This window comes from Schistocerca gregaria, unplaced genomic scaffold, assembly GCF_023897955.1.
Source record: "Schistocerca gregaria isolate iqSchGreg1 unplaced genomic scaffold, iqSchGreg1.2 ptg000784l, whole genome shotgun sequence".
Taxonomy (NCBI): Eukaryota; Metazoa; Arthropoda; class Insecta; order Orthoptera; family Acrididae; genus Schistocerca; species Schistocerca gregaria.
In genome coordinates this window covers 330,425-352,468 of record NW_026062153.1, presented here as the reverse complement: position 1 = coordinate 352,468, position 22,044 = coordinate 330,425, and the positions used below count along the sequence as shown (strand labels likewise).

Genomic DNA, 22,044 nt, shown 5'->3' with positions numbered 1-22,044 from the left:
AAATTGCTGCAATGCTCATCAGTGGTTATGGACAGCGACTGTGATGCCCTTGACCCACCACAGTATCAGCTGACAATGGAGGACCTGTGGATGGGGGGCACAGCAGTGCCAGCAGCGTGAAGAAGAGTGGCATATATACCTTGACTGACTATATCAATGGAATTCAACATGGAGGTGTACAAATGCATAGCACACATATATAAAGGAAAATTGGCCCTGAATAATGCATAACTTTGAGACCTGTCTGCCTGGCAGCAGCAGGTATACAATAGAATCACTGGAAACTGGTCACTATCACAAAGGGTCATCATGTGATGACAAATGTAGGGAAACCACAAAGGCAGGGGAGGAGATCATGAGATCAATAGCAGTAAAGGTGTCATGATGAGCACTGAACTGGGTAGAGGAACCATCATTGAGGAGACACAAATTCAGGTTTGTAATAAGCTAGTTATTTAAGAGACCCCTACCCATTGAAGACATACTCTCCCATAGTCAGTTGCAGGCATTCAGGTCCCGAAGGAGGAGAAACAGGGGTGGAAATTGCTGGATTAAGGTACAGTGCAACATAAGGAGTTATCTTACCTGGAGAAAAGTGGACACTGCAAATGGTGATTCCCAGAGGTTGCTTCCAGGTTGATACATAGGGGGATCTGGTCACTAATGACATTGGAGTGAATTAAAGGGAAGATCCTACCAGATGCTGCCTGGGGCCAGTACAGTTCTGACAGAAGGTTGCATTTCTGGTAGGTGATTATAGTATCCATGGAAATTCCTCTGGATGATTGTGTGGCCAAAATTCAGGTGAAAATAACACCTTGCTGTTAATAGTCGTCACCGACAAGGATGAGGTGATATACATAAATAAGATGATGTTTCCATTATTATTATTATTATTATTATTTCTTTCTGATCTCAGACGTTATGTCTGGTCTAAAGTAGAAAGTGACGTGAACCTTGATCAAGTGTGCCTTCCTTTTAACTGTATGGTATATGTTATATTGCATTTAGGAAATTTCGGGTAATTGAACATGTATCAATAATTACGGATATCTGTAGTTGTATATATAAGTTTGGATGTAGGTGTATTGCGTTGTTGTACTGGTGGATATTGTGTAGTATGAGTCCTGTAATTGACAGAATAATTGGTATAATGTCAACTTTATCCTGATGATACATATCCTTGTCTTCCTCAGCCGGTTGGATGTATTTTTTAATTTTTTATCCTGTTTTCTTTTGTATATTTGTCATATTGGGTATTGATATTTCGATTAGTTGTTAATTTCTTCTATTTATTGGTGAGGATGATGTCAGGTTTGTTATGTGGTGTTGTTTTATCTGTTATGATGGTTCTGTTCCAGTGTAATTTGTATTCATCATTCTCCAGTACATTTTGTGGTGCATACTTTTATGTGGGAACATGTTGTTGTATAAGTTTATGTTGTAAGGCAAGCAGTTGATGTATTATTTTTGCTACATTGTCATGTCTCCTGGGGTATTCTGTATTTGCTAGTATTGCACATCCACTTGTGATGTGATCTACTGTTTCTATTTGTTGTTTGCAAAGTCTGCATTTATCTGTTGTGATATTGGGATCTTTCATAATATGCTTGGTGTAATATCTTTTGTTTACTGTTTGATCCTGTATTGCAATCATGAATCCTTCCATCTCACTGATTATATTGCCTTTTCTTAGCCATGTGTTGGATGCGTCTTGATCGATGTGTGGCTGTGTTAGATGATAGGGGAGATTGGCATGTAGTGTTTTTTTTTTCCAATTCACATTCTTTGTATCTGCTGATGTTTTGTGATCTAAAGGGTTGTAGAAGTGGTTACGAAATTGCAGTGGTGTGACCGATGTACTTATATGAGTGACTGCTTTGTGTATTTTGCTAGTTTATGCTCGTTCTAGAAAGAATTTTCTTAAATTGTCTACCTGTCCATAATGTAGGTTTTTTATATTGATAAATCCCCTTCCTCCTTCCTTTCTGCTTAATGTGAATCTTTCTGTTGCTGAATGTATGTGATGTATTCTATATCTGTGGCATTGTGATTGTGTAAGTGTATTGAGTGCTTCTAGGTCTGTATTACTCCATATCACTACTCCAAATGAGTAGGTCAATATTGGTATAGCACAAGTATTTATAGCTTTTGGTTTGTTTCGTGCTGTCAATTCTGTTTTCAGTATTTTTGTTGGGCTTTCTCTATATTTTTCTTTTAGTTCTTTAATATTTTTATTATCTATTCCTATTTTTTGTCTGTATCCTAGATATTTATAGGCATCTGTTTTTTCCATTTCTTCTATGCAGTCACTGTGGTTATCCAATATGTAATCTTCTTGAATGTGATTTTCACTCTGCAGCGGAGTGTGCGCTGATATGAAACTTCCTGGCAGATTAAAACTATGTGCCCGACCGAGACTCGAACTCGGGATATTTGCCTTTCGCGGGCAAGTGCTCTACCAAGTTTCATATCAGCGCACACTCCGCTGCAGAGTGAAAATCTCATTCTGAAAACATCCCTCAGGCTGTGGCTAAGCTATGTCTCCGCAATATCCTTTCTTTCAGGAGTGCTAGTTCTGCAAGGTTCGCAGGAGAGCTTCTGTAAAGTTTGGAAGGTAGGAGATGGATACTGGCAGAAGTAAAGCTGTGAGTACCGGGCGTGAGTCGTGCTTCAGTAGCTCGATTGGTAGAGCACTTGCCCGCGAAAGGCAAAGGTCCCGAGTTCGAGTTTTTGTAATCTTCTTGTTCAGTTTGTTTTCCCTTGACTATGCTATTTCTCTTACATTTGACTATTCTAAAAGCCATATTTATATCATTGCTGAATGCTTACCTTATCTTTAGTTATTGGTTGAGTTGTTGATTTGTTGCTGCCAGTAGTTTTAGATCATCCATGTATAGCAAATGCGTGATATTGTGTGGGGATGTTCCAGTAATATTGTATCCATAATTAGTATTATTTAGCATATTGGATAGTGGATTCATAGCAAGGCAGAAGCAGAAAGGACATAATGAGTCTCCTTGGTATATTCCACGCTTAATCTGTATTGGCTGTGATGTGATGTTATTTGAATTTGTTTGAATATTAAGTGTGGTTTTCCAATTTTTCATTACTATGTTTAGGACCCGTAGCAATTTAGGATATAATTTGTATATTTCCAATATTTGTAGTAACCATGAGTGGGGTACACTATCAAAAGCTTTTCGGTATTCAATGTATGCATAGTGTAGTGACCTTTGTTTAGTTTTAGCTTGATATGTTACCTCTGCATCTATTATCAGTTGCTCTTTACATACTCGTGCTCCATTGCAACAGCCTATTTTGTTCTTCATTTATAATTTTGTTCTGTGTTGTATGTGTCATTAATTTCTGTGTAATGACTGAAGTTAATATTTTCTATATTGTTGGTAGGCATATTATGGAGCGGTATTTAACTGGGTTTGCTGTGTCTACTTGATCTTTAGGTTTCATATAATTTATTCCATGTGTAAGTGTATCAGGGAATCTGTATGGGTCTGCAATGTAACTGTTAAATAATTTAGTTAGATGTGAATGTGTTGAGGTTAAATTCTTTAGCCAGAAATTTGCTATTTTATCTTGTCCAATTGTGAGTAGAATTAATTGCTTTGGTGACTTCATGTTGCAAAATTATCACTTCAGGCATTTGTGGTATAATCTTGTATATGCCTGTTTCTGCTTGAATCCACCATGCATGCCTGGTACACTGTACCAGGTTTGACCACATGTTGCTCCAGAAGTGTTCCATGTCTGTTATGTTTGGTGGATTGTCCGTTTCAATGTGTGTGTTACATATTGTCTTCTAAGATTTCTTTTGGTTTGTGTTGAATGTTTGGTTTTGTTTCCTTCTATTTCCACATTTTTGTATCTTCTAAGTCATTTGGCCAATGTTTGTAATTTCTGCTTCTTTTCATCTAATTGCTCTATCGCTTCTTGTTGTTAGATTTTACCTAACCTTTTTCGTTTTTTTCTGACTTTTGATGGCTTATAAATTGCGTTAGCTGTCCGATGTCTTTTCTCAGTTTTTCTATTCTGATCTGTAGTCTGTGTTGCCATGCTGGTTTTGTGGGTTTCTTCTGTGTGTTGATTGGTTCTGATCTCTGCCTAGTGTGTATATTTAGTGTACTGAGTGCTCCTATATAAACCAGTAGTTTTAACTATTCCATAGTTATGTTTTCATTTATTTTGTTGTGTATGACTGTGTTGATAGTTTTTATTGTTGTTTTGACTTGTGGGTTATATGGCAGGCTATGCAATAATGGTCTAATGTCTGTATTTGTGTCTTTATATGCTATATATGTCAACTGAAATTTTTCTTCTGTATCTAACATGTGTGCCACTTCGTGTTTTATTTGTGTTGGTTCTGGTGGCTGTCTTATGATTTTATTTTCCTCTGATTGTTTATTTGATGCGTGTTGTTCTTTGATTGTTTGCTCTGGGATGTGAGAGCCTATTACTGTATTTTCACCTTTTACTGATTGCACATTATTTTGTTCCAGAATTTGTTGTACTTGTTGTTTGATGTTTTCTGATTCTGACTGTGGTATCCTGTTATTTTTGATCATTACACGAATCTCATCAGCTAGTCGTTGTTCTGTTAAGAATTTTAATATGGGGTATCTCGTAATAAATGTTGTGTATACTTGTGATCTGTATCCAGTTGTGTTTGTTCCTATGCTTGTTGCATTGTAATAACAGAACATGAGGTGTTGATTAACTTCACCTGACCATCTCATCCTCTGTCTTTGTTTTCCATCTAGTGTGGTCGCAGGAAAGATATCCTGGAAAACAGCTCTATTTGGATTTATATCATTTTCCAGTTGGCTTGCAGTGTCGTTACCATTGTGGGCGGGCATAGGGTTCAAGCGTCGTCCCCAACCATGACGGCACTTGTCCGAGGCTTCTTTAGTTGTGTCCTGAACCAACTAATCACACTAAAAAGGTGGGTTAGCAATAATAATGGTTTGTTGTTTTCGTCGCCTTTTATGACTGGCATAATGTACCGGAGGCCTATTCATTTTCCGGGTCTCCACAGGCGTTGTTGTTTTTGTTGTTGTTGTTGTTGTGTTTATTATTATTATTATTATTAGCAGGTAACCTTGGGTTGGAGTGATGCACCGTACAGTGATGGTAAGAGACTTCCGGATTGAGAGATGCTGGGAAGTGGGGTTCTGGGAAGTAGCCAAGTTACTGGCGAAGGAAGTGGAGACTTTTTGGGCTGGGGAGTAGGAGCAGGATGGGGTGGGGTGGGAGGGAGAGTCCGGCGAGGGAAGGGAGAGACCAGGGCTGTGCAAGGAAGACGTTAAATGAGCAAATAAGTAATGGACAAGAACATAGGAGAAAGTTGAAGATACTAACAGTGGATGAAGTGTCTCATTCTTACGGCCATCCTCAGAAAAAATACAGGTGATACAGACACTTGTATACTTTGATCTTCTCTCTTGTACACTGGGCAAATCTGGAGAGTGGGTGGTGTGTATTTCAGTTCATTTATCACACGCAGGTGTTACGACAGAGGGGCTTTCATCATGAACTCTGTGTTCACAGTCACTAAAGGGTCTGCTGTACAGTGGAATGACATTCTCAAAATGCAACCATGGAAAGAAGCACATAGGAGGAGGGATGAATGGCTAACGTCACATCTGTAGCATGAAACCTTGACCTCCTCTGGGAGGGTATCCCCATCAAAAGTTAGAATGAGGCCACCAGTATTGGATGGTTTTCTTTCTGGCCTTTCTGAACACATCAAACAAAAAGAATGCCACAAAAATCCAAATTAACCTAAAGTTCCTCATCAGTTTGCAGGATGAGATCCCTATGAAAAATCACTCTCTGCAACATATTAATAGATTGGTAAGGGTAATAGACACTGGAACATTGCCAAGATGATTAAAGGTACAAGCAGCTGCCGAATAGGTGGCAGAAGACTTTGATCAACAAATTTATGCTCAATATATTCCACAAAAAACAATGTCTTTCTCACAAAGCATGTGTCCCATATCTGGCGTCCCACAGATGAGGTAATGGAGGAAGTGTTTCATATAATGTACTTGAGATAAAATTTTGGTCACCAGTGTAGACCAAGTTGCAAACGTTGTGGGGCCAGGAAAGAGTGTGGTGAAAAAAACACTGAGAAAGAAAGTGGAAATGAATAGGATACATAGGAACGAGTTTACTAATTAAAATGAGGTTGTGAAGGGCAGTGCACAAAAGGGATGAAAACCCTGAGCTGTTGAAACGTATGAGCACCCGGGAAGAAGGCCAGGAAACACTGCGGGGTTCATTACATGCCATGAAACCTTACTAGTTTTGCTACTGGTGAGACTCACCTGTTCTCGGCCAGTCTCACTGGTGCTATCCTCTACTCTCTCTCACTCACCTGAGCAATAGGAGGTGGGACTTGCTCTTCAACAGGGCCTGATTGACAAGAAAAGAAATTGCATGTTAATATAAGAACTACTTTATCTGCAAAGGTAACACAAACAGGTGATTAAGTAAGAATGTTACAATATGACAAGGTACAGAAAAAAATTGTTTCAATCTTTTAGAGCGCCTACTGATCATTGAACAACTGAGCATCTGATCTACTTAATTATGTACAGCAGTGAACATTACTAACCGATTTACAGAAAGCCAGAACTTTACTCCAGTTGGAGGCTGCTATCTGAAGACTGACAGGGACAAACAAAATTTTTACTGTCAACATTTCACATAATGTTTGACCAAATTTTACAATCCTGTAGTAACATACTTATTGAAACATACAACTTTATGTAACAGGATTATCTCACTGTGGCAAGTGGAACAGTTAGGAACTGTGTGTAAGACTGTTTATGCAGCATCATTCACTGGAGGCATATGCAAACATTTATTCATTATGTATTTGACAATGAGAGCACTTAATGACTCGCAGGGAACTTCACCCCCAATTTCAAATTATCATGAATTTTTTTCTCAGGGATACCCCAAATCACAAACTCTTCATCAACTGTAACTTCAGATTGCCATGACTATGTTAATAAGAATGTAGTCCTTAATATTGACATCACCAGTGCAACTTACACATTCGGTGCCTTCAGCAGTGCTTCTCAGTTGTTACAGAGAGAGTGCTGAAATGGAGATTCAAGGAATACTTCTCATAGTAGCAAATATCTTTCAGTGGATCAAGGCATTCTCTATCTTGCCTTCACTAGAAATCTGTTTCATTAGCTGCATGTTGTTACACACAATCTGTGTTGCTATGAAGCTCTATTCACATTGGCTACTCAGGAACATCTCTTGTGCTGTATTCATTACTTCTTTGTCTGTGGAAACTTATTACCAGTGTCCTGTGCTCCACTGGGTAGCATTCATCTCTGTGTCATTCCACCTCACCATCCTTCTTCAATGATGATGTGGCCAATTCCTTTATTCTTCTTCAAGGTCAGTGCCTTCTGGATGGCACTGCCACCACCTCCATGAGGATGTCAATCGTCATATTTTTTGCTGCTGTTACAGACTGCTTTTCCTCTGAGCACAACAACAACATTGGAATCTAGGACACCACCAGTGCAACTTGCAGTGCTCATCTAACACCTTAAATAATGATTCTTGTATTAGTGACAGCCTTAGTGCATATGAGAACTATTTTTATGTTGGTTGCACTAGGAAGCTGCTTCACTTGCACAACATTATCATGTGCCTTCTGTGCTGAAACAGAGTTATAATGGTATGGCTACCTGAGGTAACTAGGTGGGACATGGGACTATGAGTGTGGGTGGCAGATGGCACTTTCCTGCTGGACTCCCTGTAGAGAGGTGAAGCAGAAATACAAATAGATTGGTTTGGGAACAGACTGTAGTGAAAACCTTAATGGGAAATATTTTATAAACAAAGGAAAAAGTGATACTGTACATACATTATCTTTGGATACATACTATCAGCCATTCTCTCCACATGTGTAAAAATATTTCTCCTATGGAGACAGAGAAGAGTCTGAATGTGTGAGAAAACTGACCAATCAAGGTTGAAGCCATGGGGTTATGGGAACAAAGAATATACTGCAGGGAGAGTTCAGACTTGTGCAGTTCAGAAAAGCTAGAGTTGGTTAGAAGGATCCATAATGTCACAGGCACAGGCGCCAGACTTGTTGGTAGCACCACAACATGTGTACTGCATTCTCCAGACCCATCTTCAGTCCACTCACCCACTGCACTTCTGTGCAGGGAGGGTTCCCACCTTCACATTTCAGAAAAGCTGGTGTTTGTGGGTATGATCTGTATGGCTCAGGGTGGGAAGCAGTCATTGAAATGAAGGATGTCATGTTGGGCAGCAGGCTCAGCAACAGGGTGGTCCACTTGTTTACTGGCCACAGTTTGTCAGTGGACATTCCTGCACACAGACAGCTTGTTGCTTGTCAGTCACATGCAGATAGCAGCACAGTGGTTGCGGTTTATCTTGTAAATCACATGACTCGTTTCACAGGAAGCCCTGCCTTTGGTGGGATAGGTGATGTAAGTGAGATGACTGGAGTAAGTGAGGGTGGAAGGATGTATGGGACAGGTCTTGCATTTAGTTCTGTTACAGGGATATGAGCCATGATGTAATGGGTTGGGAGCAGGGGTTGTGTTCTGATGGCCAATTATATAATGTAGGTTTGATGGACGGAGGAATACCACTGTGGGAGGGGAGGGAAAGATATTAGGCACTGAATTTCAAATTTCAGAGCACAATGATGGGTAGTCAGAACCTTGGCAGAGAATGTAATTCAGTTGTTCTAGTTCTGGGTGGTACTGAGTTACAATGGGAATGCTCCTCTGTGGCCAGACAGAGAGACTTAGGGGATTGTGGGAGACTGCAAAGGCAAGGCACAGGAGTTTTGTTTTTGTACACTTTATTGAGACCACCAGTACATTTCGAGGAGAAATGTTCACAACTGTCGATGCGACAACTGTGGGTGGATAGGCTGTATGGAAGGAAATTCTAGGTACTGAATGGTTGGCAGTTGTCAAAATGGAAGCATCACTTGTGTTTAGAATGTTGGATATGGACAGAAGCAGTGATGTAGCCATCTTTGAAGGATGTCAATTTCTGTGAAGGTGGATTGTTGCCTTAAGAAACTCCAGGTGAAACAAAGGGATCCAGATCACAAATATTTCTTCAGTAAATCTGAAAAAGAGGAGGGGTTTAGGATTCTCAGTGTTTAAAAAGGATTTTCAAACCATTACCTCATCACTCATATCCATGTTACAGTCCTAGATGTAAGACCTGTCCATTCACCACCACCACCACCACCACCACCACCACCACCACCGACTGCTCCTGTGCAGTCATAATCACGACCTATCCCATCAAAATCAGGGCTACCTGTGTAACCAGTCATTTGATACATAAAACTTAGATGCACCCATTGTACAGCACTGTATTTGGGCATGACAATGAATGAGCTGTCTGTCCACAGAAATGGCCAGCTACGAACAGGGCAAGAAACAGGTTTATACCCTGTTCCTGGGCAGGCTGCCCAACACAACATCCTTCAGTTCAATGACTGCTTCCCACCCTGAGCCATACAGATCATACCCACAAACACCAGCATTTCTGAAATGTGAAGGTGGGAACCCTCCCTGCACGGAAGTGCAGTGGGTGAGTGGACTGGAGATGGGTCTGGAGAATGCAGTACACATGTTGTGGTGCTACCAACAAGTCAGGCGCCATATACTCTGTAGCATGTTGTCATTTGGTAGTCAAATAGCCTCTTGGCAGGTGATGGTGAACTGTGGCACCCAGCTGTGTCAGACTATTTCACACATCAGATAGGTGGCAAAATACTGCTATGGGAAAGAAGAAGGATTACAAGGACAGTAGTCTTCATTTCATGAGATGATGATAAGGTTTCAAATCACTGGCCGTGAATGTGGTTAACTTGTTCCGGTCCCCAATAACTTTGTCAAATTTCCTCTTTAAGAAGCTCAAATATGCTGAGCAATAATTGTATACTTAAAAATATTTCTCTCAAGATGATGATTTTAGTTTGAGCCATGACTACAGAATAAGGGGACTGTGATCTAAACATTAGTACTTGTTGTAGTGTGCCAATTAGTGATATGAGCTTACCTTTACAATGACTTATTTTTTAAATGTCAATTTCCTACTTAAATACCTGTCTTCTTCCTATTTGATCACGTTTTCCTCACAATCTATCACAGTACACTTTTGAAACACAACTGAACATTTGTGACCAATCACTTGTAGTTACAAAGGCACTGTCAATTTTCAGTATGAATTATGTACTAGATAATTAATATCCAGTGTCAGGTTCTAGCATAAAATTCTGAACAACTGTTTCACTAACATGCTTTAGCACACAATCAATGAAGAATTAATGTCAAAGAAAATTATGAAAAAATGTGCCATACAAGATAACATTAAAGTGATTACATTAACATGTAATTAAGCTACTGAAGAAAGTGAAAATCTCACCTGCTACTACCTCTTCTGCTTGCACCTCTTGTGGCTCCTGAAAAAAAAAGAAAATAAATAAATAATAATAATAATAATAATATGAATAACTTTACATCAACTTAATTTAAAGGTAAATCAAATACCTTAAAAGTGCCAGTGGTATGTCATCTCGCTGCACATGCCCTTGTAAGTTGGCAAATTAAATATTGATAGCGATTAGGAATCAGGTGCAGTGACAAGTATATGAATATGAAATTCTATTAATATGAGACTGATAAAGCTGCATAATGATCCAAGTTAAGAATCACAAAATATTTGAGTTTTAATTGAGCTTAACGATCTGAATTCCAGCTGCTACATACAGCCACTGTCACAAATAGGACAAGGTGCCCACAAAACGCAAGTCTACAGGATGGGAAAGCAGACCATAGTTGCTAGATGTTTGAAGGCTGGTGTAACGATACTGCCAGTGACCAAAATAGAAGTACAGCATAGTTTGCTCTATCAAATACCCCTCACAATGGCCTGGTATAGTAGTCCAAAGGATAGTGGAAGGGGAAATGTATAACAGACCATTATAAAATCACAGATCATAGAGATAGTGATAGGGTCCATCATGACTACATCTGCTGCTACTCGGACAGGAATTTGTGAGTTGATCTTGGTCCCAGAGAGCCATTTGAGGTTCACACACACAAGAGAGAGTGAAATTGTTAAAAGAACTATTACATTATATAAAGCCAGCTTTTTGCTATCCTTAAGAGTTCGATGACACTGTGTGTGCAACTGTTTATAATGAATGCAATTTACCATCATAGAATGATGGTTAAAAACATGGAGAGCACATCTCTGCATGTGAGATGAGTCACTAAATGGCTCAGTCAATCGAGTGAATGTGACATGGCGCAGTAAAGATGAAGTGCAAGAATGGAACATTGTGTCACAGTAATGATTACATTTGTAAGATATTCTACCTGGGCACCACAACTGGGGAAATAATGTTTCTCGAAGGGTGCCAGGGACCACTGAAATTCTTGTCATCCTTAGAAAGCTTCCTTGTGGGTGTGCACAAAGGTGGCGTAGGAATCAGAAAATGGATGTTGTTGTTGTTGTCTTCAGTCCTAAGACTGGTTTGATGCAGCTCTCCATCCTATTCTATCCTGTGCAATCTTCATATCCCAGTACTTACTGCAACCTACATCCTTCTGAATTTGCTTCATGTATTCATCTCTTGGTCTCCCTCTATGATTTTTACCCTTAACACTGCCTTCCAATACTAAATTGGTGATCTCTTGATGCCTCGGAAGATGCCTACCAACCAATCCCATCTTCTAGTCAAGTTGTGCCACAATCTCCTCTTCTCCCCAGTTCTATTCAATACCTCTTCATTAGTTATGTGATCTACCCATCTAATCATCAGCATCCTTCTTAGCACCACATTTGGAAAGCTTCTAATCTCTTGTCTGAACTATTTATCACCCACGTTCCACTTCATTACATGGCTACACTCCATACAAATACTTTCAGAAACAACTTCCTGACACTTAAATCTATACTCGATGTTAGCAAATTTCTCTTGTTGAGAAACACTTTACTTGCCATTGCCAGTATACATTTTGTATCCTCTCTACTTCGACCATCATCAGTTATTTTGCTCCCTAAATAGCAAAACTCCTTTACTACTTTAAGTATTTCATTTCCTAATCTAATTCCCTCAATGTCACCTGACTTAATTCTACTACATTCCATTATCCTCGTTTTGCTTTTGTTGATGGTTGTCTTATATCCTCCTTTCAACACACTGTCCATTCCATTCAACTGCTTTTCCAAGTCCTTTGCTGTCTCTGAATAAACTACAATGTCATCAGCAGACCTCAAATTTTTTATTTCTTCTCCATGGATTTTAATACCTACTCCAAACCTTTCTTTTGTTTCCTTTACTGCTTGCTCAAAATACAGATTGAGTAACACTGCAGAATTTGAAAGAGTATTCCAGTCAACATTGTCAAAAGCTTCATATAAGTCTACAAATGCTAGAAACGTAGGTTTGCCTTTCCTTAATCTAGCTTCTAAGGTAAGCCATAGAATCAGTATAACCTCATGTGTTCCAATATTTGTACGGAATCGAAACTGATCTTCCCTGAGGTCTGTTTCTACCAGATTTTCCATTTGTCTGTAAAGAATTCGCATTATTATTTTCCAGCATGACTTATTTAAAAGATAGTTCAGTAATTTTTCACACCTGTCATAACCTGTTTTCTTTGTGATTGGAATAATTCGAATTATTCTTGCAGTCTGATGATAGCAAATGACAAATGGTCACTTGGTTTCTTACCATAGATACTTGGACTACTTCAAGCAATGTTCATGTGCTGATGGCATTACAACTAAATTAATCCTTGCAAGACATGACTATATCTCACGTATTTGTATAAAATGTTGACCAGTCTGTGAGAACAGAATTTAAATTGCATCGGAGTTCAAAAGCTTTCTGACATTAGGAGAGAGGTAGGTTTTTCTGTAAAATAAATGCAAATCTGAAATCAAGAAGGATACAGACCTACATGGCACAGCACATATGGGAACAAACAGCAGACTTCCTGCAATACCAAGCACTTTGCGCATTTGAAATTGATCTAGTCCCTGATAGTGCTGCATTTGTCATGTGCCACTTGCCTCATACTTTGCAGAAGTGCAGAAAATTCAGGCAAGCCACATGTAGTGAACACAAACCTATTCTGATGCCCAACAAATTGTTTGCTTAATTGCTTAAAGCGTGTTTGTAGGGCTTCTAGTTGCACATCTGTATGCTGTCATGCTTGTCAAAAATCACACCACACAGAAATAAAACACACAAAATGGAAAAAGGTAGGGGACTGTCCTAGTGACAAAATACAAACACAATGGTATACATTCATCACCTGCATTGTGTTATTGCTCACCTAAATCATCCCTGGCAAACAAGTATTGCTTACAACAGTGACAATATGGTTAAAAGATAGCAGTGGCACATGAAAAACTTATGCTCTCTCAGTTTCTGACTTGCAGACATGATTTATATCTCAACCATGTGCACAGTGCCTCTGACTTCACAAATGGCAAAGTAGAGCACACATTCAAGGAACAGATGGAATCAAACCAGAAACAAAACAGTGCATCTTCATTCAAATTGACTCGTGTATAAAAGTCTTCATTTTACCTTCTGTGTGTTTAATGTTGCTGAAGATAACTGACATCTCATCTCAATCACATTGTGTTGGATTTGATGAGTATATAACTTGTTGATCCAGAAATTTGGTCACCTGTCAAGATGGACATGTTGCTGGGATCACAAGTTTGTGTGTACATTCATAAGGCAAGGACTCTCTCCATAGGAACTGATCATCCTGTGCTTCAAGAGAGAGAACTGTGTTGGGTTATGTGTGTCAAAGCAGTATCAAATGGTAGAACACAAAACTTTGTCAAGGTAGCCATTTGTGTAATGCTCTGTGAAGACTTACACTGATTTTCTTGAAGAAACTGAAGGACAGAAGGATGAAATCAAGTCTGAGCCACAGTATCTCAAATCTTGGTGGTACTGTATTCCACTGGCATCACTAACTACTTAGGTTGCTGATATTGATTAGATTGCAAGTTGCAAGCTAAGATCTTTGATCAAAGCACACGTGCGATTGTGCATGTGTGTCCGTTTGGTGGGGCCTGGAGAACAGTTGGCTGGAGTGCATATGGCTGGCAATTTGTTACTTTTGGGGGACTCCCACTATCCAGTGCAGGACAAAAGATACCACTGAAGGTCGAGTCAGTGAGAGAAAAATGGACCAGATTACATGAGGACCAACAGCGGTGCCATGCAAGAAGACATACGGACATTGCACACAACCTGCTTCGCAAGTTACTGGCTTACTCTACAAGCTTAAATTTTATCGCTCCTTGATGATCACAAGTGGGGGTAGGATGCAATAATACCCTGGCTAAAATCCTGCATAGTCACTGCTCCTTCACAACTGACTCAAGTTTTGAGTTGTTTTGTTATATTTGAGTAAGGTCATATCTGTGTTATCTAGAATTGCATCTGTAATAATAATGCACCTATGAGTGATTCAGTGCATGATCATCAGTAAATGTTATTAATTGCAATTTGTGTTCTGGGTCATGCATCATGCAAGTGTAAGAGTATTCCGTGTTTTAAGTCATGATGGGAATCTACTCCAACACAATCTGTGTCAGAGGCAAAGCAACCTCGGTACATGTGTACACTTGAGCTAATGTATCAGGACGTGCTTAAATTTTTGCTTCTGAATAATACAAATTTTAAGGAGTGTTAATTTGTATCTCTAGTCAGTTGTGCCAAGCATTCACATTTTCTACTTCCTGGCCCTTATTGTGTGAAGCTTTATTTGTGCAGACCACTGTTCCCATTGATGTGTGTCAGCGGGAAATGACATGTTGCTATTCCCTGAACACAGAGCAGAGGTATGTTTGCATTTGGCCATGGCAGCACTTCTGTCATCACGTGGCACCCAGATTGACTGGCAGTATGCTGCCCCTACCAGTCACACTGTGGGGCCTCGAAGGAAGTGAAGTTGCTCATTTGACGTGTGCTGTGGTGGAGTTTCACCTCTGGGCACTAACCAGTAATCTGCTCTTATTTTATTGATTTATTGAAATCAGGAGATTAAGGCATATTTCCTAAGCCTGAGGTTCCTCCTCATTATGCCTTTAACTACTTGCTTAAACCTAGCATTCTTAATCCTAATTCTCAACACGTTTAGTTTAAACCCTGTTAGCTATCAGTATAAACTGTCAATCGTTACCTCAGTGAATAGTCATTAATTAACCCCACTTGGGGAATTTGGCTGTTTGCTCCTTGTTGACTGTGGTAGCTCTGCTGTAGTTCTCAGCTTATTCTGAATTTGGGACGAATGTTTATTTATTAAAGGCAATTTTTCATGTTTGTCTGCAATGTACAGGTTACTGCTTAAGGGTTATTCTTTCTTTTTGTTGTGTGTTAAACATTGCTGAGGGACCTTCCAGCAGCAACAGTAAGTGATGTGACTTGCAAATCTTCCTGTGTTTGTATGAATGTTATTCAGTTGTGTAATAGTTACAAAAGCAGCAAGTTCTTAGCACATTTAATGTCTGTCATTGTAAATCATTTAACTCATAATATTTTTGTTTAACCTGCCCAACTGCTGCGACGTTTCCTTGTTTTGTGACCCGTGTACTTCAAATTTCATGCCCTGTTTGGAATGGTACAACTGACAAAATATGGCTTCTAATTAATTAAGCCTGTTCAAGTTTCAACTGTGAATATCGTGACTTTAAGTAAGTTATTAATTTGTAATAATAATAATAATAATAATAATAATAATGTTGTAAATAAGAAAGTGTATTACATAAAATAACAAGTTACAAAATATGCGAGTCCACATTCCATTTCTTTTACTTAAAGCTGTTCCAAACCTAGTTGTGAGGTATCAATGTCTTAATTATGTAAGAAGAGCAGCAATGTGACTCACCCATCCTGGAACACACAACTGAAGATTCAACAGACAGATTCATTGTTCATCTTCCATTTCAGGAAGAGCTGAGTTTGTTATTCAATTCTTTCCACAATACAGCAAGATTACTCTATTAAACTGAACAGAAACTTGCAAGACAATCAAAGTTTGTGGAAAGCTACACAGAGTTTATAAGGAAGTATGAAGATTTAAGACATATGGTAATAGTAGTTATGACAGATGCCATTTAATATTGCATGCCAATGAATATTGTGGAGGAGTGATAGATTTGCACCACTTCAGGAATACCAACAAAAGACAATCACATAAAAAATGACTTGTGCCCCCTTCCTTGCAGCACTGTGTCTGTTATAATTAGCTCATGAAGAGAGTGAGCAGAGTGAGGCAGCAAACATTCTCAATAATCACTTCAGTATGGACCACTTTATCTCAGTTTGTGATACAGTAAGGGTTGAAATTCAGCTCCAACAAGATCTCATGATGATATTGATCAGAAGTTGATCTTCACTATGGAAATGGTACAACAACAGTGCCAAACTATTCAAAAATATCCCCTCTGTGGAGCATGAAACACAACTACTTTTACTGCTTGGTAATGATGAGGATATTAGAACACCTAATTTATTCTAGCATCCAGCTTATGATCATTCAAAAATTGTAAACAATGTCAAAGCAACACCTAGTATCTGCAGCTTCACTAAACACACACTACTCTGTGACACATCAAACATTTTTAATTTCTTTGGATTAATTAGACACATTGTCATCACATTTGAGATATGTTTGCAATATCTATGGCAGCATAGGTTAATGTGAATTGGGCCCTTGCCCTCAGAGTTTCACTCCTTGTGGCAGACACTATATAGTCAAATTCATATGACATACAGCATGCACATTGATCGTATAATCATTGCAGGAGGGACACCTATCAGCAAACATAAATCAGTACAAGATTTGGATGATCATCCAAATATTTATCACTTGATTCTATTTCATGTATCAGAGACCTATCTGAATATTACTGGAAGCAAATCCCAAAAAACAAAAGTAGCTACACCCTTACTTTTACTTCACTCAGCACAATCTGTGATACATGAGCTACCAAACATGAAGTTAGTTTTATTGAATTACTAAGCTACATGTGTTAAAATCTTCACACCCAGAGACAAGATGATCTCTCTATGAAAATCACAAGATATCTATTAAATAGCCACACAAATATCGAAAGAAGATTTTTTTAAGTTTGTCTGGCTATGATAATAGCAAGAAGTGTGACTACTGTCAATGTAGGAACGTACGTCTTGTGTAGTTGCAATAACTAAATATTTTACACAAATTAGTTATCATATCTACTGCTGTGTCACCTAAAACTTGGCGAAAGTTACATGTTTCACAATGTCTATAGGACCGATGAACAATGGCTGCAGCAATAAAGTTATATTTTAGTTCAAACAGTTGATTTAAACTTTTATTTACTTCAGGAATTTTTTTCTCTTGTGGATGAACTCTGTTGCAAATTTATGAAGAATTTCTACAGAGTGGGAAAACGATAGTTGCACTATTAAGCTTCACCGTACCTGCTGATTTTTGGTTTATTCCTTGCTACCCCATTCCTGTTCAGTGATGTACCTAGCCCATAGATCTGTAAGCACAGTGGCAACTGTTATTGTATCAGGAGAAAAACCTGAAGGTGAGCTGTCATTAGCCAGTATGAAAGTATTGTTTGAGAAAGTTTTTGGATTCTTCAGTATACAATTTTATCTTGACAATTTATTTGAGATAACATTTTGGTAATCAGTGTAAACAAAGTTGCATATGTTGTAGGGGTAGGAAGGAGTGGAGTGGAGTGCAAAAAAACAATGAGAAAGAAAGTGGAGATGAATAGGATACATAGAAAGGAGTTGATTAATTAAAATGAGGTTGTGAAGGGCAGCACACACAAGGGATGAAAACCCTTGGCTGATGAAATTAGTGAGCACCCTAGGAGGAGGGCAGGAAACTGTGTGACACAAAACCAAACTTGTTTCGCTACTGGTGAAACTCACCCATGCTCTGACAGTCTCACAGGTGCTACCCTCTAGTTTCACTCACCTGAGCAGTAGGAGGTGGAACTTGCTCCTCGACAGGCCCTGATTGCGAGAAAAGAAATTGCGTGTTAATATAAAAACTACTTTATCTGCAAAGGTAAAAAAAAACAGGTGATTAACTAAGAATGTTACAGTATGACATGATAAAGAACAGAATTATTCAAAGTACTTACGGGCATTAAGCCAGGTTGAATTTTCGACAACTGCCGATATTTCGGAGGATGCACACTCCGCCATTTTCAAGGCTTAAACACCGATACATTTCCTCCCCGTAGAGGTAAATAATGTGAGACCTTAGTTTCTCCTGGCGTAAACTATGTTCAAAGTACTTACGGGCATTCAGCCAGGTTGAATTTTCGACAACTGCTGATATTTCGGCGGATGCACACTCCGCCATTTCCAAGGCTTAAACACCGATACATTTCCTCCCCGTCGAGGTAAAAAATGTGAGACCTACGGGGAGGAAATGTATCAGTGTTTAAGCCTTGAAAATGGCGGAGTGTGCATAAGCCGAAATATCGGCAGTTGTCGAAAATTCAACCTGCCTGAATGCCCCTAAGTATTTTGAACATAGTTTACGCCAAGAACACAATTATTTCAATCTTTTAGAGTGCTTACTGATCAGTGAATAACTGAGCATCTGATCTACATAATTATGTACAGCAGTGAACATTACTAACCGAGTTCCATAAAGCCAAAACTTTATTCCAGTTGGTGGCTACTGTCTGAAGACTGCATAGTGCAAACAAATTTTACTGTCAACATTTCACATAATTAAGGTCAAAATTTTACAATCCTGTAGTAATGTGCTTATTGAAACAAACAACTTTATTTAGCAGGATTAACTCACTGTGGCAAGTGTAACAGGTAGGAACAGTGTATATGACTGGATATGCAGCCGCACTCATTGCAGGCATTGCCAACATTATATTCATCAAGAAGTTGACAATAAGAGCACTTAGTGACTTGCAGGAAATTCCCCCCCAATTTCAAATTATCATGAATTTTTCTCAGGAATACCTCACACAAAGTAATACCAAAAATTTTGATCACTTACCACATTTTTGATGTTCGTGCAGTCAAACTGCCACATCAAACAAATGCAATGCAACCCTTCTTTCTTTATTTACAGATGGGTAGATATAGCCACAAGAAGGCATGGAAGATGATGTGGGGTACTTCTCAGGTGCTTTCTTCACAGGGGTGAGGTGGGAAGAGCTTTGATGGGTATGGCAACAGGATGGAGCAGGAGACATAACAGGAATTAGGTGGACGTGGGCGGTGTACCATCTGGATGGTTCCTTACAATTCTGTCTTGTGAAATTCAACAGAGGGCTCTCTGTTGCTGGCATATTAAGAGGCTTGAAACGAACTCAGTATAGCTCATCTTTCCCATGACAGACACTGCATAGTTTCTGTACAGAGGCCCATAACACTGGACAATTTTCCAGTACTCCTGCAATGCACAGCCTTCATAGATCACTGCACAAGGGCTTACCAGCCCACCCAGGTCACAAACTCTACATCAACTATAACTTCAGAGTGCCATGACTATACAAATAAGAATGCAGCCCTCAATATTGACATCGCCAGTGCAACCTACACTTTAGGTGCCTACAGCAGTGCTTCTCAGTTTTTACAGACAGAGTGCTAAAATGGAGAGTAAAGGAATAGTTCTCATAGTAGCAAATATCTTTTAGTGCATCAGGGCATTCTCTACCTTGCCTTCACTAGAAACCTGTTTCATGCTGTTACACACAAAATGTGTTGCAATGAAGCTCTATTCCCCTTGTCTACTAAGGAACATCTCTCTTCTTGTGCTATTTACAATACTTCTTTGTTTCTGGAAACTTATTACCAGTGTCTTGTGTTCCCGTCAGTAGCCTTCATCTCTGTGTCATTCCACGTCACTATCCTCCTTCAATGATGATGTTGCCCGATTCCGGCATTATTCTTCCAGGTCTGTACCTCCTGGATGGCACTCCATGAGGATGTCAGTTGTCACATTTTTGGTGCTGTTATAGACAACTTTTCCTCTGAGCACAACAACAACATTGGATAGGACACCACTAGTGCAACTTGCAGTGCTCACCTAACACCTTGAAGAATGATTCCCACATTAGTTATAACCTCAGAGCATATCAGAACTATTTTTGTGTTGCTTGCACTAGGAAGCTGCTTCACTTGCACAACATTATCATGTGCCTTCTTTTTTGCAACGAAGTTACAACGGTATGGCTACCTGAGCAAACTAGGTGGGACATGGGATTATGAGTGTGGGTTGCACATGGCAGTTCCCTGCTGGATTCCCTGTAGAGAGTTGAAGCAGGAATACAAATAGATTGGCTTAGGAACAGACTGTAGGGAAAATCTTAATGGGAAATATTTTATAAACAAAGGAAAAGTGATACTGTACATACATTATCATTGGATACTTATTATCAGCCATTCTCTCCACATATGAGATAATATTTCTCCTATTGAGACAGGAAAGGGTCTGAATCGGTGAGAAACAGACAAATGAAGGTGAAGGTGGGAACCCTCCTTGCATCATATTCTATGTTTCTGTGACCCTCCTGGACTCCAACTTAGTTAGTGATGTTTCTCATTCATCCATATCTTCCTATTCCAGCACTGCAGCACTGCTCAGCCCCCATTCTGCCATTGCACGGAGTCTTCAATATTCTCCTTAACTGCTAACACTCCCCCCAACCCCCCCCCCCCCCCCCCCCCCCCCTCACCTTACCACACAACACATGCTCACACACAGCCAGGTTACCATCATGCTACTGCAGGGCAGCATAGGAGTAGCGACTACCAGCTTGAATGAGTTTTGTGGAAGTTAAGGATGAGTTAAGAGGGAATAACACATGTTCAAATTAAGAAAGCTGGTATGGGTGTGCAGTTTGTAGGACTGGAGATGACCTCGAGAATGCAGTACACATGTTTTGGTGCTACCAACATATCAGGGACCTTGTACTCTGTAGCATGCTGTCATTTGGTAGTCAATTAGCCTCTTTGCAGGTGATGGGTAACTGTGGCACTCAGATGTGCCAGGCTATTTCACACATCAGACAGATGGCAAAATACTGCTTTGGGAAAGAAGAAGGATTACAAGGACAGTAGTCCTCATATCAAGACATAATGATGAGGTTTCAAATCACTAGCCATGAATGTGGTTAACTTGATCTGGTCCCCAATAACTTTGTCAATTTTCCTCTTTAAGATGCTCAACTATGCTGAGCAATCGTTGTATACTTTAAAATATTTCTCTCAAGATGATGATTTTAGTATGAGCCATGACTACAGAATAAGGGGACTGTGATCTAAACATTACTACTTGTTGTAGTGTGCCAATTAGTAATGTGAGCTTACCTTTACAATGACTTATTTTTTAAATGTCAATTTACTACTTAAATATTTGTCTTCTTCCTCTTTGATCACGTTTTCCTCACAATCTACCACAGTACACTTTTCAAACACAACTGCACCTTTGTGACCAATCACTTGTAGTTACAATGGCACTGCCAATTTTCAGTATGAATTATGTACTAGGTAATTAATATCCAGTGTCAGGTTCTAGCATAAAATTCTGAACAACTGTTTCACTGATATGCTTTAGCACACAATCAATGAAGAATTAATGTCAAAGAAAATTATGAAAAACTGTGCCACACAAGATAACATTAAAGTGATTACTTTAACATGTAATTAAGCTACTGAAGAAAGTGAAAATCTCACCTGCTACTACCTCTTCTGCTTGCACCTCTTGTGGATCCTGCAAAAGAAATAATAATAATAATAATAATAATAATAATAATAATATGAATAACTTTACATCAACTTAATTTAAGTGTAAATCAAATACCTTAAATGTGCCAGTGGTATGTCATCTCACTGCACATGCCCTTGTAATTGTTAATGAGTTGGCAAATTAAATATTGATAGAGATTAGGAATCAGGTGCAGTGACAAGTA

General features: G+C 39.2%; 1 protein-coding gene across 1 annotated transcript in view; it reads right to left on the bottom strand.

Annotated features, from left to right (window-relative positions):
- LOC126321991 (chaplin-A-like) overlaps positions 1 to 22,044 on the bottom strand; it is a 142,375-nt gene that overhangs the window by 18,105 nt on the left and 102,226 nt on the right. Inside the window, exons 17-19 of the mRNA XM_049994246.1 lie at positions 21,809 to 21,845; positions 18,072 to 18,109; positions 10,477 to 10,513 (exon numbers count right to left, since the gene is read on the bottom strand). Of these exons, the coding sequence (XP_049850203.1) occupies positions 10,477 to 10,513; positions 18,072 to 18,109; positions 21,809 to 21,845 (112 nt within the window). The remainder of the gene's footprint in view (positions 1 to 10,476; positions 10,514 to 18,071; positions 18,110 to 21,808; positions 21,846 to 22,044) is intronic.